Here is a 25,924-nt window from a genome sequence, read left to right on the forward strand (position 1 = left end):
GTAAGGAAGTATCATCAAGCATTGTTTTTCCAACCTGTTTGTACAGACAAGGATTTGCCCGTATTTATCATCTATTAAAGATTTCCTGAGGCAATGCAGAATCCAGGAAATTAAATCCGGCTGCATCCACTTTTTCTCCTACACAATACACATACAAGCAAAGAGTTCACAGTTTATGAATCAAACACTTTACCAGCAACTCTTCCTCCTCTTCCCAAACAGGAAAACTGTGCTTTCCTTTGACAGCTGAGATATCATTGTTCCTCTCCTTCCTGGGGTTTACCTCCAAGGTCACATTTCTTAGGGCAGCCAGCCAAATACAACGGGGCTCAGGAGAGCTGCAGTCAATCCCCACTGGTTTTTCCCAGTTCCAGTGTCTGTTGATCAAGCCGGTGCTGCAAGCAGTTTTCCCAGCACTGGACATGCTTCCACAGATCATTACCTGCCCGTTTCTCCGTTTACTTTAATCCAACTCGAAGAGCAACTCCCAACCCACTCTTTTCAGGTGTGGCTGTCATTAGTCCAAGATAATTGTTGCTTTCCAGTATCCATTGACAAGTTACTCATCACATATCACAATGAAACATTCACCCTGCATCTGAGACAATGCAGAAATCAGCATTTTCACTCTTCCTCATTCCTTTCATTCATTTTGACAATGCACCAAAATATATTCCAAAGATGGTTAAAAGTGAGGCTGCAGGGCATGACTGCAGACTGCGAGGCACAAAGTCTTTAACTGGAATGTCAGACACTCCAACACAAACTGAAAGAGCAGCCACCTCCCTGCACACAGCATGCTGTGAGCCAGCAGCTGTTCCGAGCTTTTGGCCTCAAACACTGACCTCTGACCCAAGTCACCAGCTGACATTTGCAGAAGACTATTGGAAGTTTCACACTGGTGTAAAAACCGTCACATGCCAGAGCAAAGTGAGTAAACTAAACAGTCGAGTACATGAGTTATGTTCAACCATTTTTTAATCTTCTGTGGGCTCGGCTACTCTCTTTTAAATAAACACATGATGTCACGTTGCTGCACAAAGTTCCCTTTCAGAGCTGAGATGAGCTAATTGGTCGAAAGACAATCAGACCTAACTTCCAGCTTCAACAAGTTTTCTGTTAACCGTTTATCATCTGAAACATACTTCCATGTGGCTTTCAGAAAAAGAATTACATACAAGATCGAGAATTACAAAATAATGCACAAAATGAACAGATGTAAAAATGCACAAGCTTGAACATGCTCTTGACTAGACTCCTCAGCACTGACCATCAACACACGTACCTCAGGCTGAGCGCTGAGGAAATTAAACTGGGCAGGTGGTGAAAGTGTCAGCAAAGTACGTCTTTGGGAAGAGTAACCATAATACTGCAAGTTTCAAGATAATTACGAAAAGGGATAAGTGAGTCCTCAAGTTAACATCTTGAATTGGCAAAAGCTGATTCCAAAAGCGCGAGAGGACGGCCAAAGTTGACTGGGAGTAGATTCTTGTCGTTAAAACAATAGCTGACAAGGGGGAGCCAATAAAAAAGATTTAGTACAGGATCAGGTCCAACATGTTTCAATAAGAGTGAAAGTCAAAGATGGCAAGATCCTTGGAAAACAAAGGATATTGATCAGGAAAAAGGAAACACCTGGCTTGTGCCAGAGACTTTGATTGAAGAAGTCTTTTGAGAAATTCTATGTAGGAGAGAATAAGCAATTAGTAGGGGGGAAAGGAAGCTTTGAAATATAATTTGGATGTAAGATTTAGAAAAATCCCAAGACATTGCAGAAGAGGACCAATGTTGATTTATGTGTGGATCAAGGCAATGAAACAAAAATGAAAGTATTTATCACGAAGGACAAGGAAGATAGTGAGTTCATAGATAGATATGTGCATAATCTCATGCGTCAGTATTCGTAAGGGGGTGATATTCGGGTTTGTGGGACACATAAAGGTTCATAAATCCCTAGAGCCAAATGAGATCAATCCCTGGTTGCTGCAGGAAGGAAGGGAGGAGAGAGCTGGGGCCCTGATAGAGATTTTTCCATCTCCATTAGCCATGCATGGTTCAAGAAGACAGCTAATGATTTTTTTTAATTTAAGATGAGTAACAGGGAGCCACAGTCAGGTCATTTACTATACCTCAGGGATTTATTGGATGATTTATGTACATTTGGAAAGTGATCACCTTAATTATCAAACGCAGACAGGTAGGACTATTGGCAAGTTGGGCCAAAGGGTCTGTTTTCACAATAGGAATCATTTTAGAGACACAAGAATCTGCACCTAGTAAAAAAAAAATTTAAAAAATGGAGAAACTTAGTGTGACAGACAGTCCCCTAACCCAACCACCCTTGTCCAGCTTTCTTCCTCCAGTCTGAAGAAGGGCTCCGAATCAAAAGCAGTCTGCCCGTTCACTCCACAGATACCGCCTGGCCAGCTGAGTCCCTGCATCATTTTGTCTTTTGATGAAGAATCATTTTAACAACACTAATATTCAGCAAGGAACCAACTGCCTTTACTTGCTGCTTCTAGTTCACATAACCGATTTTAAAAACAGTTATTTCTGTCCTAGGTAGAACAGAGGGAACAGGATGATCAACTGCTGAGTCAATGAGATGCGAGTCAATGTCCCACCAATCCATCCCACTGTGACGTAGAAATTATGAAAACGTTTAACTTGTTATTATTGACTTTAGTCTTCAGTGATACAGCACAGATACAGGCCCTGCAGCGCATTGAGTCCGCGCCGGGATGGAAGATTGCAACCTTCACGTGGTCCACCCTGTTTCGACCAATGCAATCAACCCGGCGTGCACAATCACATAAGATCAAATAGAACTTTAGGCTGTGCACGCCATTCACAAGAAGAAGAAGAAGCACTATCCTACACGCTTATGACAATTTACAATTTTACCAAAGCCAATTAACCTACAAACCTAAACGTCTTTGGAGTGTAGGATGAAACAGGAGTACCTGGAGAAAACCCACACGGTCAGAGAGAACGTACAAACTCCATACAGACAGCACCCGTAGTGAGGATCGAACCCAGGTCTCTGGCGCTGTAAGGCAGCAACTCTACCGCTGCGCCACTGTGCCACCCCTTATTATTATTAAAAGATTGGAATCGGGGAGTATTAAACAAAGTGGTGTGATTACTTGTCCACTACTTCTGCACATCATCCTGCAATAAACCGCAAAGGAATGGAGGAGATTCCACTGTCCACTCGAACGAATGGGAATTCCACATGGCAACTGTGAACATTTTTGTGAAGCTTTTTGCCTCAACATTGTGGGTTGTACTCACCTTGCCCATTTTTAAAGTGTTTAATCAAAACTCGGATCCTCTGTGGTCATGAGGAGGATTGGGTTAGGCGCTTGGGGAGGGGTTGCGGGGGGAAGTGGAGAAAGTACAGTTAAAAACTGGCTTTATTTCTCAAACTCTTAACTTTAAAATACTACACTACCATTTTCATCCAGTGCACAAACCTGTCCTCTAGATCATAATCCTCAGGGGTGTATTAAACTGATTGGATATTAATAAGCAATTATTAAAAACATGAATTCTGTGGGAACAGGAACTACATCCTTGATAATTAATGGAACTTTTCAGTTTCTCTCCTTGGAACGGTCCATAAAATCCTAAGAAGAACAAAGTGTAATGACTTCTGATGATAGTGAATTCAGCAAATTCAGAAACTTGGCTAGATGCCGTAATTGTTAATAATTGACAATAATCTGAACATTGCTTTGTAGTGGGTCATGATTACAATTTAGCATTTATCAAGTAAAATAATTAGTAAAAGTTTTCAATAAATTAACAAGTCTCAAGTAACAAAATTAATTAATTGTGCAGGAAGGAACTGCGGATGCTGGTTTAAATCAGATAGACACAAAATACAGGAGTATCTCAGTCTGAAGAAGGGTCTCGACCTGAAACTTCACCCTTTCCTTCTCTCCAGAGATGCTGCCTGTCCCGCTGAGTTACTCCAACATTTTGTGCCTATCTTCAAAATAAATGAAATGTTAGTTAACACTACATGACTCATCAACTTCTACTCCAGAAATTGCAGGTTCAGAAACTGTTGGATCAGAAATCTTAGATTATTCCTAGCGCAAATGTGTAAATATCACATGCACAGCAGCAAAACCACTGTCTGACCCACTGAGTTACTCCAGCCTTTTGTGTCTACCTTCGGTTTAAACCAGCATCTGCAGTTCCTTACTACAACCTCTCCTCCAATACCTTTTTCTGCAAATTTTCTGGTAGCTAGTACAGCAGTGCAAGGAATGTCGTTCTATCCTGAATTCTCGACAATTCTCCCCCCCCCGCCTCCCCCGAAGGGTCCGAACTCAAAAATGCACCTGTCCATGTATTCCCAGATATGCTGACTGACCCGAGTTACTCCAGCACTGTATCTTTATCTGTAGTCTCTTCCATGTCAATGTCATTATATTTATTTTCTTGCAATACTGAAACAATCTCTGAGTATTTAGCAGTCTTGTGTTGATGGTTCATTTTCCTTGCTTACAAGTTAGAGCCTTTACACTTCTTAACCTCTCTTTATTTCGTAAGAATTTGTGATCCCATTCTCTGCATTTGGAAGAAGGTTTATCAACAGAGCTTTGATGCAGCCAAGGTAATTTGTGGCCAATCTGCCATCGAGGGAAAATCTATATGCCAATTCCAGTTGAGATAATCAGATCTCTCACATCCTAGTTGCAATTCCAACACTATAATGTTGTAGCTATCACCATTATAATTAGTGTTTGCTTGGTTTTTAAGGTTCCTTTCAATACATTTGCTTTCCCATACGTATGTATTTAAAGCTGCAGTGTTGTTTATTTTCCTACATGCCTGCAAGAAAATGGTGATTGCTTACAGGAATATGTTAAACTAGACTGTTGTATCAGCTGCACATTTTAGACCAGTTTACATCAACTTGAAATCAAAATGACCATCCGCATATTCAGGATATGCAACTATATTCAGTATCAAAAGCATGATAAGACACCTGGCCACATTTGTATGAAACCAAAGGAGCTTCACATTGCCTACATTCAAATAAAGCCACATAAACTTGAGTAGAATATGGTCATCATACTCTGCATTAAAGGCTACATGGAGAAAGAGCAGGGTTGAACTCTGATATGAAAATACATGACACGAGGAACTTATTTTAAAGTATTAACCAGTATTTGGAAGAAATTTATCCAGGTCATTACTCAGGCTAATACAGAACATAGATCACTAGACATGTTTTTTTAAATGACTGTACCACTGTAATAGCTTAATTATACAGTACACTGCGCAGCTAGTAGAGTTGCTATCTCACAGCACCAAAGCCCTGGATTCAATCCTGACCTTGGGTGCTGTCTGTGTGGAATTTGTACATTCCCCCAAACACCGCACAAGTGTCTTCTGGGTGTGTCAGTTTCCTCCCACGTCCCAAAGGGCCACTGGCTGCTCGATAAGTTAATTAGCCAATCGAAATTATCCCATGTGTGTAGGTTATGTCTCAAATCTAGAAATAGTTGATGAGAATGTAGGAAGGTTAAAAACATGGAATTATTTCAAGGTTAGCAAAAATGGGTGGTTGACAGCCAAAGCTCACCCGGTGGACTATTAGGCCTGTTTTTGCGTTGTATTACTCCATGCTTGTTACTCCATAACGTCTAAGTTTAAAGCATGCTAAATATTTGAAACATTCAACCCAAACAGGGTGAATGCAATATCAGGATTGTTCAAGTATGGATGGAGGCACAGAATAAATTAAATGACCTATTTCAGTTGTATTCTGATTTTGAAAACATTATTTTCTACCTTTTCTAATCATTTCATTTAAGCATTAATCTTGTTCGCACCCGTGCCTGCACACACTAAATAGCAATTGGTTGGTGAACATTGTTTAATAAGCTGTGAATGCACAGTCAGACTGTAGTAGTCCTGTCACCATGCCAGCTAAAATATTAGGTCATTTGTCCAGTTGACACAATTTAAGGACCATAAAAAACCATGATATTGGCATTTTGAGGGGAAAAGTCACAGTATACATCAGATAATATCCAATCCATGTAATTATTTAGCACAAATCATGAACTGCTGATGGAAAAATCATACTAGTTTACTTTGAAAATGCATTTAACACCAGATTTCTGCTATCCCTATGCATAGTAATAATATCAAAATGAAGACTGCAGATAATCGAATAGAAATATTTTAAAATTAACAAGTTATTCATAATCTAACACTTTTAATATGTTCAATCATAATTTAGCTATCAAAACCATTTAAATAATCAACATATGTCTTCTTAAAACTATACAGATATTATTTTATGAAAGTATAATTTAGAGGCAAAGTGATAGAAGAAACAAGATGGAAATATTGCTTAAACTGAATTATTCCAGATGTTACCACTCTGAATAGATTAAATTTGATTCAGATCAGGATGTGCTGAGGCAGGCTTCATCTTTTGAAGTTTAAAAAAAGAGCAACAGTTTGTTTCCTGAGGCACCATCTGTTATGTGGGCAGACAAAACCTACTTTTTTTATCCTTCCAGTGGAGTATCAGTTGTGTGCATGGTATGGAAGTGAGTAACCTGGTCTGTTTTACAGGATCAAATTATCTCACTCAGGTTTCCAGGTTCAGTCAAAAGAAAAACAATTTACATCAACTAAAAATTAAAATTTATGAAACTAAACATAACATGCCTCAAATACAGATCAGGTTCAATAATATTAGCTGTATGTTTATGATTCTTCATGTTTCAGGAAAGCCATACACTAGTACTCAAAACTACTCAAAGGTTCACACCTGATTAAATATTTTGAGGGGAAATACAAACTACACATCTTGTGCACAATTTGAACGTTTTAACTCATGCCTTTCCAGATAAGCCTCATCATTTGAATGCATGTCTATGTTTGATTTTTGGTGCTAAATGATTTGCAGCATTTCTAAAATATACTTTTTTTACTGACCTATTCAACCCCATGCTTTGGTATTTCCCTACAGAAATCACCAGATCAAATGAGTTTATTGTCGGGTACATCAGGGTACAATGACATTTCTGGTTCACATGAATGCAATAATAAATACAACAACGAGTGCAAAATAGCAGAATAATGCAAGAATGTTGCGCATATCATCTCCCCACAATAGAGAAAGAAAATTATAACTGGAAATAATCTAGAAATTTCAACATTAAAATTACAATAGCATCTAGATCAGCTGGGAAAGTGGGCCAAGGATTGTCAGGTAGAATTTAACTTGCACAAGTGTAAAGTGTTTCATTTTGGTAAGTTAAACATGGCCTGGACTTACCAAGTAAATACTAAGGCTTTGGAGAACAATGTAGAACACAGAGCTTAAGCGGTATAAGTATAGTTCCCTGGAAGTGATGACACACATGGACAGGGTGGTGAAGAAGGCGTTTGGCACACGTGCTTTCATCTATCAGAGCAATGAATACAAGAGTTGTGACATCATGTTACAACTGAGCAAGAAATTGGTGAGACCACACTTGGTGACATGGTAGAGGCAAGTGCAATTACAACATTTAAAGACATTTGGAGGGAAACTTGGATAGACAAGATTTAGTGATATGGGCCAAACGCAAATGGGAATACCCCAAAGTAGACAATACAATACCTTTTATTTGTCATTTGAACCTCACATGAGGTTCAAACGAAATTTGGTTTCTGCAGCCATACAAGAAAAGAACCAAGACACACACCAACACAATTTACACAAACATCCATCACAGTGAGTCTCCTCCTCACTGTGATGGAAGGCAAAGTCTTGTCTCTCCTCTGCTCTCCATTCCTCTCCCGAAGTCGAAGTCAAAGCTCCCGGCGGGCGCTAGCAAGTCCGCGGCCACTCAAAGCCGCGCCGGGCGATGTAAGGCCCTGCCCCAGGACTTGGTGTTGGAGCCCCCGGCGGGCGCTGGCAAGTCCGTGGCAATTTAAAGCCGCGCCGGGCGTTGTAAGGCCCCGCTCCAGGTCACTCTCAACCCCGCAATTCGGGCGGGAGAAGTCGCCGTTGCCGGTGCTCCACAAAGCAGTCTCTCACCAGGGACCAGCGAGCTCCCGGTGTCACCATCCACCGGAGTCGTGTTGCAGCAGCGCGCCACCGCAGCTCTCTACGCTCCGAAGCTGGCTAGCTCCACGGAGGGAGGTCCGCAGCTCCACAGCGGTAGGTCCGCAGCTCCGCAGCTCCACAGCTCCACAGGATCCGTGACTTGAGCCTCCAGGTCGTTTTGGTTGGAGGCCGCTCCACGGCGCTAGGCCCCAACGGCAACGGAGACCCGACAGGGAAAAGGTCGGGTCTCCGTGCAGGGAAGAGATTTAAAAGTTTCCCCCACCCCCCACATATACACATTTAAAAATCCGCTACAAACTAAACCCTCAACAGGACAAAAAAAAATACACAGACAGACTGCAGAGGCCACTGCGAAGTCAGTCGCGCCGCCCAATTGGATCAGCATGGACAAGTTGGGCTGAAGGGACGTTTTCCATGCTGTATAACTCTGACATGATCTGAATACAAGCCCATCTGAAATGGCACAAATCACTGCATTTACAGCACATTTGTTCTCAGCTGCTATTCCTATGTTTCATTCTGGCATTGTTTCAATTACACGAGTCCAATCTAAGATTCCAGCTATTGACTGAAAGGTGTACCTTACATACTGCCAACAAATAAAATCAAAAGCAAACAAAAGGTAAACTTAGTCGAAGAGAGTAAGATTGCATGTCCGGAACTCTCCCTTCTTGGAACCCTCCCTTCTTGGAAACAACATGTTACTTCCAGAAGTATAAACCTTGAACTGAACTCAGCACTCTAAAGATCAGTCAATTGTGGTTTTATAAAATAAAACAGTACAATGTTTCTTTATTTGTTGCAATTTGAGAACCTAGCTCAACAAAGGATAGGACACTGAAAGCATAAAGGGAAAGAAAAATACTGCTGTAAATATATTTTAATTTTTAATATCTCAAAATAAAAAAAGCTATAAAGAAAGATAAGGCAATTACAGAAATACACGGTTGCCAAGTCAGCCACTGAAAAATAAAAACGTTGGGAGGTAACTTCCACGAGAATGAATGTTCCTTTTTACTCTCTGTATTTTGGGTATTGCTTTAAATATCATGTAGATATCACTGAAAATATTTTATTTCTTTTAAAATATTTTCACTATATTATTTTGAATCTCCTCTCCCCCACAGTTCCAGAAAGGATTGTTGCTTCCAAAAATGCAGTGTTCAAACATAGTAAAATAATAAGGTAATTAGCGACTGGTGAGTTAGTGGTAGGGAAATCGTTGGAGAAAATTCTAAGGGACATAATGTATGTACATTTGCAAAGCAGGATCTGCTCAGAAAGAGTCAGCATGGCTTTGTGCAGGGGGAAATACGATCTTACTAATTTGATTGGCTCTTTTTGAGGGCGTAACAAGGGAGATTGTTGTTGATGTTAGACACAAAATGCTGGAGTAACTCAGCGGGACAGCAGCATCTCTGGAGAGAAGGAATGGCTAATGTTTCGGGTCGAGACTCTTCTTCAGACTGATGTCGGGGAGTGGGCGGGACAGAGATACAATGTAGTAAGAGAGGTGGGAGAATTGGGATGGGGGAGAGGATGGAGAGAGAGGGAAAGCAGGGGCTATTTGAAGTTAGAGAAGTCAATGTTCATACGGCTGGGGTGTAAGCTGCCCAAGCGAAATATGAGGTGCTGTTCCTCCCTCTGATAATGGAGGAGGCACAGGTCAGATTGGGAATGGGAGGGGGAGTTAAAGTGCTGAGCAACCAGGAGATCAGGTAGGTTAAGGCGGACTGAGTGGATGTGTTCAGCGAAACGATCGCTGAGCCGGGGCTTGGTCTCGCCGATGTAGAGTAGTTGACGCTTGGAACAGCGGATGCAGTAAGTAGATGAGGTTGGAGGGGGTGCAAGTGAACCTCTGCCTCACCTGGAAAGACTGTTGGGGTCCTTGGATGGAGTCGAGGGGAGAAGTAAAGGGACAAGTGTTGCATCTCCTGCGGTTGCAGGGGAAAGTAGCTGGGGAGGGGGCGGTTTGGATGGGGAGGGACGAGTTGACCAGGGAGTTGCGGAGGGAGCGGTCTCTGCTAAGAGCTGAAACAGGTGGAGATGGGAAGATGTGGCCAGTAGTGGGATCCCGTTGGAGGTGGCGAAAGTGTTGGAGGATTATATGCTGTATGCGATGGCTGATGGGGTGAAAAGTGAGGACAAGGGGGACACTGTCCTTGCTGGGACTAATGCAAGTGCCCATAGCTTCTATGCCTTGGATTTGGAGGAAGTGGGAGGAGAAATTGTTGAGGGTAAGGACCAGCTCTGCTAGGCGGAGGAGTGTTGGTAGATGGAAATTGGCTGGTTTTGCGGTTGAGGAAGAAACGGAGAGCTGTAAGACCTTCCTGGTGGGGGATGGAGGTGTTATCATATGAAATTTGGAAAGGTATTCAACAAGATCCCCCATGGCAGGCTGATCCACACTGTTGGCACATAGATCTAATTGGATTCAAAGTTAGCTTGGTGACAGGACACAGGGGACAGGAGGTAGTGCTGGGCTTGATCTCCCAGGAGCAAAGGAGGCTGCTGGGTGACCTGATATAAAATTATGAGAGGAAGAGATAGAAGAAATAATCAAAATATTTTTCCCATTCTAGGTAATATCATAAACACCAAATCCTCAAACTGCGGAGCATCCTGGACTTACAGCTCACACCCTCTATGACACCCTAGTCAACCTGAGGAGCACCTTCAGCAACAGACCGGGTTCCACCAAGATGCAGCACCGGACGCCACAGGAGATCTTTCATCCCTGTTGGTATCCAACTGTACAACTCCTCCCCCTTCCGTCATGGGGTAGACTGACTCCTGTCCCCTCCCCAATCATTGCACATCCCCAATCCTTTCCACTCGTCACTTTAATTTTATGTTTCATGTATTTTCTGTTTTATGACTGTTGGCAGATCAATTTCCCTCCTGGGATAAATAAAGTTCTATCGTATCGTATCGTAAGGATTCTATTTCCGGAGTTCCACTTTCTCCTTTTCTATCCACATCAGTGCCTTTTCGTGAAACATTAATTCTGTTTCAGTCCCGACTGATGCTGCTTGACCTGTTGAGCCCAGGGATAATGCTGCATGTTGTCCTGAAGTCAACATCCTCAGCCCTCCAATCTCCCAATGTTTCATTAAACTGCTTTCCAGCATACGTTATTTATTGATTACTGCTCAGTTCAAATTTACTCTCAACCCCTCCAAAAATGTACCAGCCTATGGCTGTACATTACAAAACTTAGGCTCCTCCAAGTTTAGGCAGCTAACCAATACCCCTCACACCCCCCACTACTCTCTTCCCTGTGTCCCACCTGGACTTGCATCAATTTCTCCCCTTATCCTCCCCTTCCACCTACATTCCTTTTTCTGACTTCACAATCCACATCTCTTCTTCCATAATCTCACACCTTCTGTCTTTTCATCTCTGGCTTTTGCCAAACATCTGCCCATTAAAACTCCCCTCACCTGTATCCACCTATCACTTGCCAGACTTTGAACTATGGTCACAAGAGTAGGTCAAAGGCTGGATATCCTGTTGCAAATAGCTTTGCTCCCAACAATAAAATGTTTCCATCATTTATCATCCCTACGTAAATTGAACACATCGGATTTCTATTCTTCTGTTTGACTGGTTCAGCAAAGCAACCCACTTGATCTGTACCACTTCCACCATTTGCGGCGTACCTCAACAGTACCTCACAACTCCGCAGCTGCTATTTTAGGAAAGGCGCGGGTAACAAGTGCCACTGGAATACCACTTGAAATCTAAAATAAAAAGAGAAAATGCTGCACTTAGCAGATCAGACCACATCTGTGGGAAGGGGAAACTGAGTGTATGTTTTAGTTCGATGACCCTCTGTCAGTCTTTAACTGGAATATTAACTTTGTTTCTCTTGCCATTGATGCGCCTGACCTACAAGCATTTCCAACATTTTCTCACTTTATTTTAATAATCCAGCCATCTGGATAATAGTCGAGTAATCTGCAGTCTCTTGTGTCTCCTGACTAAAAGCTGCATTAGGTGACCTTCAAAGAGAAATAAATGTCGAAAACAAAGCTTAAATGAATGAACTAATGTGCTGCATGTTCCACATTTGCAATTCAGCAGCAATATTTAAGGCAGGTAACTAGATAACTACTATACTTCAGCACTATCCACGACTAACTACTCAGCTATCAGTTTTGCATTGCTTCGCATCAGCTTTGCTTTTATCAAATGGATGTGATTATGGCAGAGTATTTGCTAACAAGCTCTGCGGCTTAAAGAAATACCAATGAATACATTGCCACCTTGTGGGTGTTTCAAGTAGAATTTGCAGCCCAATTCTATTTTTAGGAACTACAGTGTGGAAACACTTTGACCCTTCTGAGTCCATGCCGACCATCGATCACTTGTTTTCAGATCCTACACACTAGGGGAAATAGACAGAAGCCAATTAGCTTGCAATCCTGTACGTCTCTGGAATGTAGGAGGAAACCAGAGAACCCAGCGAAAACCCACGCGGTCATAATGTCATAAGCAATAGGAGCAGAATTAGACCATTCGGCCCATCAAGTCTACTCCACCATTCAATCACGGCTGATCTATCTCTCCCTCCAAACCCCGTTCTCCTGCTTTCTCCCCATAACCCCTGACACCCATACTAATCAAGAATCTATCTATCTCTGCTTTAAAAATATCCATTGACTGCCTCCACAGCCTTCTGTGGCAAAGAATTCCGCAGATTCACCACGTTCTGACTAAAGAAGTTCCTTCTCATCTTCCTAAAGGAATGTCCTATAATTCTGAGACTATGACCTCTAGTCCTAGATTATTCCACTAGTGGAAACATCCTCTCGATCCAAGCCTTTCACTATTCGGTACATTTCAATTAGGGTCCCCCTTCATTGTTCTAAACTCCAGCGAGTATAGGCCCAGAGCCGTCAAATGCTCATCATATGTTACATAGAAACATAGAAAATAGGTGCTGGAGGAGGCCATTCGGCCCTTTGAGCCAGCACTGCCATTCATTGTGATCATGGCTGATCGTCCCCTATCAATAAATCGTGCCTGCGTTCTCCCCATATCCCTTGACTCCACTAGCCCCTAGAGCTCTATCTAACTCTCTCTTAAATCCATCCAGTGACTTGGCCTCCACTGCCCTCTGTGGCAGGGAATTCCATAAATTCACAACTCTCTGGGTGAATTTTTGGGTGAATGTTAACCCGCTCATTCCTTGGATCATTCTTATAAATCTCCTCTGGACACCCTCCTGGGCCAGCATATCCTTTCTCAGATATGGTGCCCAAAATTGCTCACAATACTCCAGATGCGGCCTGACCAGCGCCTTATAGAGCCTCAGCATTTCATCGGTCATAAGGAGAATGAACAGTGCCTCCATAATGTTTGGGACAAAAACCTGTCATTTATTTATTTGCCTCTGTACTCCACAATTTCAGGGCACCATAATGTTTGGGACACAGCAATAACATGTGAATGGAAGTAGTTATGTTTAGTATTTTGTTGCATATCCTTTGCATGCAATGACTGCTTGAAGTCTGTGATTCGTGGATATCACCAGTTGCTGGGTGTCTACTCTGGTGATGCTCTACCAGGCCTGTATTGCAGCAATCTTTAGCTTATGTGTGTTTTGGGGGCTAGTCCCCTTCAGTTTCCTCTTCAGCATATAAAAGGCATATTCAATTGGGTTCAGATCTGGTGATCGACTTGGTCACTCAAGAATTTACAATTTTTCAGCTTTGAAAAACTCCTTTGTTGCTTTAGACGTATGTTTGGGATCATTGTCGTGCTGTAGAATGAACCGCCGGCCAATGAGTTTTGAGGCATTTGTTTGAACTTGAGCAGATAGGATGTGTTTATACACTTCAGAATTCATTTATACTACTATCATCAGCAGTTGTATCATCTGTAAGATAAGTGAGTCAGTACCTTCAGTAGCCATACATGCCCAGGCCATAACACCCCCCACCACCGTGTTTCACAGATGAGGTGGTATGCTTTGGATCTTGGGCAGTTCCTTCTCTCCTCCATACTTTGCTCTTGCCATCACTCTGATATGTTAATCTTCGTTTCATCTGTCCACAAGACCTTTATCCAGAACTGTGGTTGCTCTTTTAAGTACTTCTTGGCAAACTGTAACCAGGCCATCCTATTTTTGCAGCTAACCAGTGGTTTGCATCTTGCAGTGTAGCCTCTGTATTTCTGTTCATGAAGTCATCTGCAGACAGTGGTCATTGACAAATCCACACCCGACTCCAGAAGAGTTTTTCTGATCTGTCGGACAGGATTTTGGGGATTTTTTCTTTATTATAGAGAGAGTTCTTGTCATCAGCAGTGGAGATCTTCCTTGGCCTGCCGGTCCCTTTGCGATTAGTAAGCTCATCAGTGCTCTCTTTCTTCTTAATTATGTTCCAAACAGTTGAATTTGGTAAGCCGAAGGTTTGGCTGATGTTTCTAACAGTTCTATTCTTGTTTCTCAGTCTCATAATGGCTTCTTTGATTTTCATTGGCACAACTTTGGTCCTCATGTTGATAAACAGCAATAAAAGTTTCCAAAGGTGGTGGAAAAACTGGAGGAAACACTAGGTGCTGATAGCTCTCTTATATCTGCATTAAGGAGGCAATTAAACACACCTGAGCAATTACAAACGCCTGTGAAGCCATGTGTCCCAAACATTATGATCCCCTGAAATAGGTGGGACTATGTATAAACACTGCTGTAATTTCTACATGGTGAAACCAAAATGTATAAAAATGGCCTTTAATAAAATCTGACAATGTGCCCTTCAACCACATGTGATTTTTTCTATTACAAATCTCAAATTGTGGAGTACAGAGGCAAATAAATAAATGATGGGTGTTTAAGAGGGAACTGCAGATGCTGGAGAATCGAAGGTTACACAAAAAAGCTGGAGAAACTCAGCGGGTGCAGCAGCATCTATGGAGCGAAGGAAATAGGCAACGTTTCGGGCCGAAACCCTTCTTCAGACTGATCGGGGGCGGGGGTGGGTGGGGACAAGAAAGGGAAAAGGAGGAGTAGCCAGAAGGCTGGGGGATGGGAGGAGACAGCAGGGGGGCTGAGGAAGGGGAGGAGACAGCAAGGACTAACAAAATTGGGAGAATTCGATGTTCATGCCCCCGGGGTGCAGACTCCCCAAACGGAATATGAGGTGCTGTTCCTCCAATTTCCGGTGCTGCTCACTGTGGCCATGGAGGAGACCCAGGACAGAGAGGTCGGAGGCGGAGTGGGAGGGGGAGTTGAAGTGCTGAGCCACCGGGAGGTCAGCTTGGTTATTGCGGACCGAGCGGAGGTGTTCGGCGAAACGATCGCCCAACCTCCGCTTGGTCTCACCGATATAGATCTGCTGACATCTAGAGCAGCGGACGCAATAGATGAGGTTGGAAGAGATGCAGGTAAACCTCTGTCGCACCTGGAACGATTGCTTGGGTCCTTGAACGGAGTCGAGGGGGGGGAGGTAAAGGACCTTTTGTGTAACAATAAATGATGGGTGTTTGTCCCAAACATTATGGAGGGCACTGTACAAACTCCGTACAGACAGCACCAGAGGTCAGGATTGAACCGGGTTTCTGGTGCCGTGAGGCAGCAACTCTATTGCTGTGCCACTGTGAACCCCTATGTAGCCATAAACACCACAATTCTGAAAGTAAACAAACACCATATTCAAACACAGAATTCCAAAGCAGCATTAATGAATATCAACACCATTTTTGAATTTTCCCTTAAAACAACTTGACTTTGTAATTCCTTCCTGAATCATTCCTTTAAATAATTATAATATTTTTTAAAGTTGTTTGAGTCTTGCATCGTAACATCTCTTTATGTGAATATGTGTCAAATTATATTCGATACTTATGAAGCAACTTAGTCCTCATCCAGCCCACTTACCCAGCTGGTCAACATGCTGCTATAATTTTGGATAACCTACTTCACTGCTTACAATATCACCTACTTTAGTGTCAACTGTAAACTTACTATTCATGCCTTGCACATTCTCACCAAAATCATTCATATTAATATTGAATCAATTAAAAATAATAAAAATGTAGACGTTGATTACTCATTCCACAAACCTGACCACTTTTTGAAAGCATTACAAATAACCCAGTGTTTGCAATTATATTCAAGAAGTAAATGCTAAGCTCAGACATGCATTTAGAAAAAGAGTTTAAAGAGCTAAGTTTATTTTAAAGCTAGTTTTCCCCTTCCCCTTCCCTCCCCTCCCCCCCCCCCCCCCCCCCCCCCCCCCCCCCCCCCCGTCCTCACAGCTGAAACATTTTCCACTTCCTTAAGTCAGGAAGCTGGACATATTTCCTGCCAATCCACCCTCATCAGCACTGTTCCACATATCATTCTCATTTTACTGCAATCCAATGTCTTTCTCTAACAAGGGCAAAACATGGAAGTTAGGACATGACATGGATGGCAATTCACAGAATCAGAGCCCATTGTGGTTTTGGCAGTTTTCAAAAGAGCTTTTTGAAATTGCAGTTAATGTCAAAGGGACAAGTGTGCCCAGAAGCATAGTATTCCAAGGTAACATGAAAGGAATTTGTCAACTACCAAACCCCAGGTCACACAATGACAGCCATATGTTCATCATTGCTGTACGCCAGATTTATACAGGTTCACTTCTATTCCTACCAGTACTGTCGATCAAGATTTTTCAGAAAGACGTGCATCCCATCCTCCCCAATAGTATTATATGAACGACAGTTGACAATATGTTCCCAAGTCATACAGTCATGGACATGTGCCCACCAGTACTATACTCGTGATATGCAATGATAGACCTGTTCTCCCAGTTGTACGATGAGAGACCTGCTAACAATACTGCACTGACATTCGAGTGATAGATCAGTATTCAGCAAACATCACCCCGGTATTATGGAGTCAATAGCTAACTCAGTATATACAGAGACAGAAGTGCAATTCCCCATGTAGGAACTGGATATGAATCCAGATGTGGACAATCCCAGAAGTTTGGACTTGATCCAATTTGGTCAGTGGGTCCCTAGTTCTTGGTGCCAGGCCCAGTCTGTTTTGGACTGTGACCAGGTGGGCCACAGTGAAAAGCAGTGCATGGACAAGTCAGGTCCTGCTTGCTGTCTACTATGGTTTGTTTTCTTCAAGCCTTGTTTGTTCACACTAACCTAATGGATGCCTGAATACCTTACTTTGTGAAAAATAAGTTCCTTTGCTATCGTCTGAACTTTTGAAGTCGCTATATTTACACATCGTTGACAGACGGCAGTTACAAAATGCCCCAGGAAAGAGATGGCCTCATGTGGAAACCGTTACCTTTAGCATCTCAAAAATAGCAGAATTTAGTTAGCGTTAATAAAATAAAACAACTTCAGACTGGCATCCAAGAATACAAGAATGACATTTTGCTGGAAGATTGAAAGTAATACTAATGAGCATAACATTCCAAACCACCAAAAATGCCACCTTACATGCAAAATACAAGCTGCACAAGTGGATTAACTGTACTCTGTTATATAAAAAATAGATTCTGCAGGAAGAGAGGCTAAAATTTAGTTTTAAAATGAGTTAACAAAAAAATCTTCCCTTTTACTATTTCTTTCAAATACTCTCTTTGTTTTACTATAACTGAATTCCTTTCAAGTCCCCAAAAGAGGGCCCTAGTACTCCACTAATTCTAGGTTACACTACAGTAAGATACTCTCAATGTATAACAGACTTTATTCTTAATAGTTATTCGTTTAACGTTGAAAAATGCTCAGAGTTGTTTACAGAGTTGTGATTATTACAACTGTTAATAAAGTACGTCAAGTGGGGGATGTTTGAAGAGGAGGTATTATGAGGAGAGGGGGTTGGAGGGGCAAAGGAGGGGAAGATACTCAGATGCTTGAGATTACATATTTTTAAATTTTAAATGTAAATTCAGTTTCAAAGTCATCATGGAAAAATTATTCATATAATTAATGACAAAATCAGTAAAGAATTAAGCTTTTTACTTTTGGTGCTGAACAAGTTTTAAAAATTCAAAGCAATTACCAAATGGAATACTTTTCCAGGTTAATTCTGCCAGAATTTAAAGTAACTGAACCTTAAAATACTTCTGGGGAGAAGGAATGGGTGACTTTTCAGGTCGAGACCTTTCTTAACGTCTTGACCCAAAACGTCACCCATTCCTTCTCTCCAGAGATGATGCCTGTCCCGCTGAGTTACTCCAGCTTTTTGTGTCTATCTTCAGTTTAAACAAGCATCTGCAGTTCCTTCTTACACAATAGAATAAGGAATTATTCTAACTACTAAACAATATTCCTAGCGATTAAGACGTTGTTTTGAAAATCACCTAAATGCAACAATCAAATTTAATGGTTTAGGTTTATTATTACTGCTTTTCACATGTAGCGAGGTACAGAGAAAAGCTCTGTTTTGTATGCTATCCAAACAGATCAGGTACACCATACAATACAATCAAGTCAAACTCAACTACAATGGATCAAAAGGGAAGATACGTGCAGAATATAGTTCTCATCAATATAGCATAAACTCTCCATTATATTTTCTCAATAAACTAAGGAACATCAATTGACATAAAACAAGTGACCAGTGCTGCTTCTCTAATAAGAAGAGGGTATTGGTGAATTTAACCCCCAGGAGCTAATTTTCTTTTAGTTTAGTTCAGTTTGGACATACAACGTGGAAACAGGCGCTTCGGCCCACCGAGTCCCCACCGACCAGCGAATCTCACACATTACACTAGGGACAATTTACATTTATACCAAGCCAATTTACCTACATAACTGTACGTCTTTGGAGTGTGGTAGGTAACCGAAGATCGCGGAGAAAACACCCGCAGGGAGTACGTGCAAACTCCGTACAAACAGCACCCGTAGTCTGGATTAAACCCGGTTCTCCCGTGTTGCAAACGCTGTCAGGCAGCAACTCTACCGCTGCGCCACCATGCTGCCCATATGCTGTGTATGGCAATGATGGCAATAAGTCTTGAAGTTTTTCCTTGCAGGGACTCATCAAATACCAAGCCAGACCTGCTACCTGGTGGAAAAGTGAACTTAAGCAATTTGGAAAAACAACTCATCTGTGACTTTGAGTTCAAATTTGGATTTGCTTGAACTTCAGATGCTGATTGAAATCTTTGAAATTGATAAAGATAAGAGAAAATAAAGCCAACAATGTTTTTCTTACTTTCAAAATAAATTCTTCCCAAACTAGGCTGTGGGATTTATAACTCATTTCAATGTAATGTGTTATTTGACTCTGAATGTCCATTTCATGGAACATAAATAAAATAAATAACAAATGGTTAGAAATACAGCACATGGTATCTCTGTGGATACTATTGTATCATAGTGGCTCCTATTTAGTTCTTGGTTTGTTACTTTTATTTTACATAGCATGTACACCAAATCAATCTCAAGGCTGTTGTTTAAGAAGGAACTGCAGATGCTGGAAAATCGAAGGTAGGTAAAAATGCTGGAGAAACTCAGCAGGTGAGGCAGCATCTATAGAGCGAAGGAAATAGGCGACGTTTCGGGCTGAGACCCATCTGGGTCTCGACCCCAAACATCGCCTATTTCCTTCGCTCCATAGATGCTGCCTCACCCGCTGAATTTCTCCAGCATTTTTGTCTACAATCTCAAGGCTGTATCATTTCAACAGTCATCACTGTCAAAACTAAGGGTGAGGAGGAGATTTAGTAAGGCACAAGCTTTTATCAAAAAGGGGTCTAGAGTTTTTAATTGTCTTATGCATTGTGAATGGAACAATGAAATCTTATTTGCTGCAGCTTTACTGGTACACTAATGCAACAACACAACATATAAATAAAATATTGTATAATACAATAAATTATCAGTAATACTTGGCAACCGTGATAGTGCAAACTAAATTAAAGAGTGTCATCTAAACTTAGCCCATAGGAGATCGTCACAGTTCTCAGGCTCCTGTACCTTCTTCCCAAAGACAGCCGCAAGATGAGAGCAGAGCCTGGGTGGTTTGGGTCTGTGATAATATTAGTGGCTTTGAGGTAGTGCTTCCTGTAGATCCCTGCAATGGAATAGAGGTGATTGATTGGGCAATGTCCTTTTCATTTTCACTTCATTAATGGTTTAGTGAGTCAGTAACTGCAGGGACAAACCTGATCATAAAAGGAAGAAATGAGGGGTTAAATAATTAAGAGAGCTTTTAGGATATGCCACATTGCCAGAAATAGTTGTTGAAGCAGCATCCAAAATAACTTAAAAAGGAGTAATATTTTTTAATATTTTATGAGAATATGGCATTGGGATTTATTGAAGTCTGTCTAAGGACCAGTGAAATATGATCTCATTAACTGGCAGAGAAAGCTTGAGGGGCTGAGTGATCTACTCCTCCTAATCCATACATCCACATGGAATTTATTTTGGACTGCTGCTATAAAAGTGCTCTTTTTTAAATAAACTCCCCAATTCACAAAAAGTCATATTTATTAAACCTACATTGTTTTCAGCTTCTCTAAAATGTATGCATTTTATTATATAAACCTTTGCACATACAAATAGTAACATGTTTGCAGATGACACTAACATAGTGGGCCAGATCTTAAACAATGATGGAACGTAGCACAGAAAGAAGATAGTAGCACAGTGTCAAGACAACAACCTCTCCCTCATGTCAGCATAACAAAGGTGCAGATCGTCGACTTCTCAAGGCAGGATGGCGGACCCACCGCTGTCTGCATCAATAGTGATGAAAAAAAAAAAATGATTCAATTTATTGTCATTGTCAGTGTACAGTACAGAGACAACGAAATGCATTGAAGTGGAGATGAAGTGGAGATAGTCAAGAGCTTCAAGTTCTTAGGTATAAATATCATTAAAAAATGACCTGGTCCCATCACATTGATGATGCAATAACTCTTACCAACTTTACAGATGTACCAAAAAAAGCACCCTGTCTGGATGCATCAGAAAGCTTGCTCTGGCAACTGCTCTGCCAATACTAATACTTCAAATATGATGACTCAATTTAAACAAGTTCCATTATAGGTCATTCTTATATTTTAGTGCAGCAGTTTCCTGGTATTTGGTATATGGAATAGATGTAAAGTATATGGAATAGATGTAAAGTTTGCATTTAGTTCCTCATGTAACAAGCCTCTCTATTTGGAAGATAAACAATGAACTAAAAGATATTTGCATTGCAAATGGTACTTCATATAGAACAGAAACACTCTTTATATTGCTTTGCAGAAGATGCTAGAAAACTAAAATATAAAATAGAACAAAGTACACCGGATGAAATCTGACCAGCAGAAGAGAAGAACATTCAAGTATTATGTTGAAAGTAGAGTTAGAAAGAAAACAATCCTGCTCACCATACATTCATGATATAAATTATGTACTGGGAAGCTTCTGTACCCACTGTTCTTCAGCCATGATGAGATCAAATAAATTACATACAGTGAGGTTTTCCATTTTGGAAAGTTAAACCAGTCCAGGACCTTTACAGTGAATGGTAGGGTCCAGGGGCGTGTTGTAGTGGCAGTGCAGGTAGAAAGAGTGAAGGCGGCTTTCGATATGCTGGCCTCCATCAGTCAAAAAATTGAAGTTCAAGAAGTTAGTGACACTGCACTTGGGAGTATTGTTTTCACTTTTGGTTACCTTGCTATAGGATAGAAAAAATCTAGGAAGAAATGGGCCAAATGCACGCAAGTGAGACTCCTTAGATGGGGCATCTTTGTTGGTTTGGACGATTTGGCTGGAGAACCTGCTTCTGGGCTCATGGAATATATGGATCATATGTTTAAGAAAGGGTATTACTGTGAATATAGTTTAGGTTAAGTATAATTTAGTATAAAATGTTCACATCATCACAGCGAGATTAATTTTCAGTTAGAGGACAAGGTTGAATTTTCAGCATTTGGGCATGTCCATATTTGTTAAAGGTTTACAAAGACATTATTCAGACACAAGGCTCTTAGTCGATTGACAAAAAGTAATTCCATTGTCATATGTGGTCCATACACAGTTGGTTTGCTCCAAAATTATATAATTTGTGAGGCTTAAAGTGAAAGCACGGCATGGACTTGGCACCATACAAGGTTCACAATTCCCTTACAGAATGTCACACAGTACTCCAGATGAGGCCAAACAAAGTTCTATATAATTGAAGTGGAACCTCCCTGCTTTTGTATTCAATGCCCCAAGTAATGAAAGTCAGTATCCCAAGTGCCTTTCTCACCACATTTCCTACTTGCTTTTGTCACCTTCAAAGATCTATGGATTTCTACTCCAAGATTCGTCTCATCATCAATGCTCCCCAAGACTCTACAATTTACTTCATCAGCGTCTCCCTTTATTACCTTTATTACCCCTTCCATTTTAAAAACAAAAAGGAATAAGCCAAGTATTGCATGCCTGTGGGAAAACAATTGGAAACCATTCCAAGAAGCAGTATAAACCTTCACTTCGACACACATTGTCAGGATTACTCAGCATGTTACGGAAAGGTCCGATTTTACTAAATTGATTGGATTTTTTCATGAATGTAACATTTGCTATAATCTGCGCAGACCTTTGCAAAGATTATGACAAGGTTCCAAATTACAGTTTGGTTATGCAAGTAAAAAATTCACAGGATTTAAGGTAGCAAACTGGATCCTAAAGTGGTTCAGCAACAAGCAGCAACAGCCAATGGTTGACATGGCCGATCGGTGTTTTGCTATTAAAAAGGCTGTTACCAGCAGAGTTTTCATCTCCCAGCACTTGGCCCATACCCAGAGAGTGATGAGTATCTGGAATGCACAGCCTGAGAGAGTGTTTGAAGAAGGGTCACGTTCACTTTAGCAGTCTCTGGATATGAACGGAGTTGCTTAGGCTTAGAAATGTACTGCGAAGAATTGGATCTTTTGAAGGTGGGATAACAATGGTTGAGAGTATTTGATCCTTCGGTGCTGCGGAGAAACTCAGAGTTTGGAAATTCAGATTTACCTTGTTGAAGTTTCCGACTATGATGGAGTAAGCTGTCTGATATTTGTTAACCAGGGTGTGCAGCTCTTCCAGGGCCAGCAGAACGTCTGCCTGTGGCGGGATGTAGAACCCAGTCATGAAGATTGAGGTGAATTCCCTTGGGAGGTAGAAGTGATGCCACCTTTTGCTGCACGTTATAGGTGCAGGGAGCAGGAGGTGGACAAGACCACTATTTATGAACATCACAATTAATTAACTATGAGGCAGACATGAATGTGCATAGTTAGGTATATTATTTGCCCCAAGTGAAAACTGAAATTTGTAACAAAATCTTAGCAATTAATAAATTAATGAAAAATCATAACCTTTTATCCTATAAACTTGCATAACAATGTTTTTAATGTAACAACCTAGTAGGTGTACTTTGATGTCCTAGATTTTGATGTGATGTGATTGATGTGCTGCAGTGTTTCCACAGAGGCTGCAATAACCCTTTCACTTTGAGTCCATACAGATATCCGCAACAACCCACAAGAACCACTTGCTTTAGATGGACTGGTTGCGCACTACTAAGACCACTGGAAGGCACACTCTGGGATAAACTGCTGCGAGGCACAGATTTATGTGGCTGTGGTGTCCCTGCAAGTGAAATAAACTTGACTTGACTTGACTATCACAGACCTCGCTGCCATTGTTTTAACCGTTAGACCCAAATGACAGATTCTGACTCTTATGTGCATGGAACCAGCTCTCTTCACACTTCATAGCAGCTCTCTGTATAATTTGAAGAAGAGCATGCATGTGGGCTGAGAGATGAAGTGGGAGCGATTTGGGCAGGAGGGTTTCAGTTGTAGGAGCATGCCATTGCCGCCGTGAAAGCAAAATGAATTCCCTCATGTTTGTTTCACTCTCCAAAGCTTGTCAAGCCGAGTGATCTGCTCAAGAGTGCCAACCATCTGCTTATACATGGCGTTAGCAGACACACAATATCTTTTTGTTCATGGAGAAGAGTTAAGGGCCTGTCCCAGTAACGCGATTTTTCAGCGACTGTCGTCGACCTTCAAGCTTGCAGCCATTCGCCTGACAAACCTCGCGCTGGCTCGACCATCAGCGATGACACCGTGAGCCGGATCAACCGTCTGCACACACACGCACGCACACACACACGCACACATCGCAAAGGCGGGGGTCAGGGAAAGCGGGGGCAGGGGCAGGGAAGGCGGGGAAGCGCTGTCTGAAATTCACACCCGCGATGAACAGGAAGGTAAAAGACGGCTGGCACAGTGTACGGTAAGTCCTTTAGAGAGCGTGGGGGGAGAGAAGCGGAGAAGGGGGGAGAGAAGAGGGGAGAGAAGAGGGGAGAGAAGAGGGGAGAGAAGAGGGGAGAGAAGAGGGGAGAGAAGAGGGGAGAGAAGAGGGGAGAGAAGAGGGGAGAGAAGAGGGGAGAGAAGGAGTGGAGACACTTTTAAGAAGCCAGACAACTTTAAATAAAGTTTAGTGAGCATTTAACATTACCAGTCGATTTTCCTTGGATCTGAAAACTCCAATGAGCCAATTAAAATGCCCAGTCAGCAAAGGAGATTGCCAACGGCTACCTCAACTGCCTAGCGACCCCACTCCACTGCACAACGAGTTCAAAAGAACCATGCGGACCGATTTTTACTCGCAGAAATTTTTCAACATGCTGAAAAATTTTCCTTGACCAAACTAAGGCCACGAGTGTGCGGGAACTTCCCTTGAGCATGAAGGAGAGTTCCAGTGACTTTCAAGGACCTCCTAGGACCACGTGTCGACCATGCTGTGAGTTTGAGTCGAGCTCAAACTCTACTAAACTCGCAAATGAGGTCGCCGCAGTGGGACAGTCCCTTTAGCTGCTCATGTGTAGCACCCCCTTCTCCTGTAAAACCACAAGCTGCTCATGGGTTCTTTGCCGATGTCCACTAAGAGGAATAATCTGTGCACAAATGGTATGTTTCTGAAGAGCTTCAAACTGCTCTTTTATAACAGGGACAGACCTGGATTAGAGTGAAATTATGAATGTAAATCTGAAAGACAATGGCCTCCTTCTGTATGAGCATGCCTTAATAAACATGTACATGTGCACTGCACCTCACCCTGATAGATGTCGCATTGACCAGGATATCTCTGTCTCTTCTGATAAATCTGCAAGCTCTCACCTGAAGCATTGGTGTAGTCTGCTGATTTCGAAAACTGCTGGAATTAGCTTGGGTCACATTTTAAAGCTTCTGATTTGGACGTAAACTAGCCTAATGTTGTTCCAAATTTCACTACTTTTTAAGGATTGGTGGGACATGGAGCACAAAATGTTTTAGCTTACCAAAAGCAGAAGAAGTCACATTTCTGGGCAAACATGTCACTTTACAGTGCATTTAATGTAGAACTTTTAAACACTCACATTCATAATGGTCACTCCCAACGTTTCCCAGCTGATGACACTGCTAAACTACAGGAAAAGAATGCAGTTTACAGGAAAAGACTGACCATTATTGGGAAACACCAAAGTTATAAATACTATCCAACCTTGAATCAGATCTTTTCCTGTTCTATTAGAGTAATAACAAGCTCTTGAAACATTTGTTTCCATGCATTCTGCCATCTCTCACACACACACACAGAGACTCACACAGACACAGACGCACAGACACAGAGTAAAACGATGAAGGGCAGCAGAGATAGGTGCTCAACTGACTAATCTTCCCCATTGTACAGTCTACAGTCCAATTATTTCATGGACTCTATTCCAAACATTTAATCTCTTCAAGAGTCCTCTATGTATAACTGTGAACTCCCAAACACTAATGAATTAACTGCTTAATGTCAAATTTTTCCTAGCTCTGATGAAAAATCAACTGAAACAGTGCCCCATTTTCC

At 41.7% G+C, this 25,924-nt stretch overlaps 1 protein-coding gene across 5 annotated transcripts in view; it reads right to left on the minus strand.

Annotated features, from left to right (window-relative positions):
* LOC129710104 (rho GTPase-activating protein 23-like) overlaps window positions 1-25,924 on the minus strand; it is a 252,435-nt gene that overhangs the window by 132,332 nt on the left and 94,179 nt on the right. For 2 of the 5 annotated variants that reach the window (XM_055656831.1, XM_055656830.1), the window contains exon 1: window positions 194-2,059. The exons of the other annotated variants lie outside the window; for them this stretch is intronic. In XM_055656831.1, coding sequence (XP_055512806.1) covers window positions 194-439 — 246 coding nt within the window. In that variant the 5' untranslated portion in view covers window positions 440-2,059. Of the gene's footprint in view, window positions 1-193; window positions 2,060-25,924 lie in introns of those variants that run through there. 5 annotated transcript variants of the gene reach the window in all.

This window comes from Leucoraja erinacea, chromosome 27 (assembly GCF_028641065.1).
Source record: "Leucoraja erinacea ecotype New England chromosome 27, Leri_hhj_1, whole genome shotgun sequence".
Classification (NCBI taxonomy): domain Eukaryota; kingdom Metazoa; phylum Chordata; class Chondrichthyes; order Rajiformes; family Rajidae; genus Leucoraja; species Leucoraja erinaceus.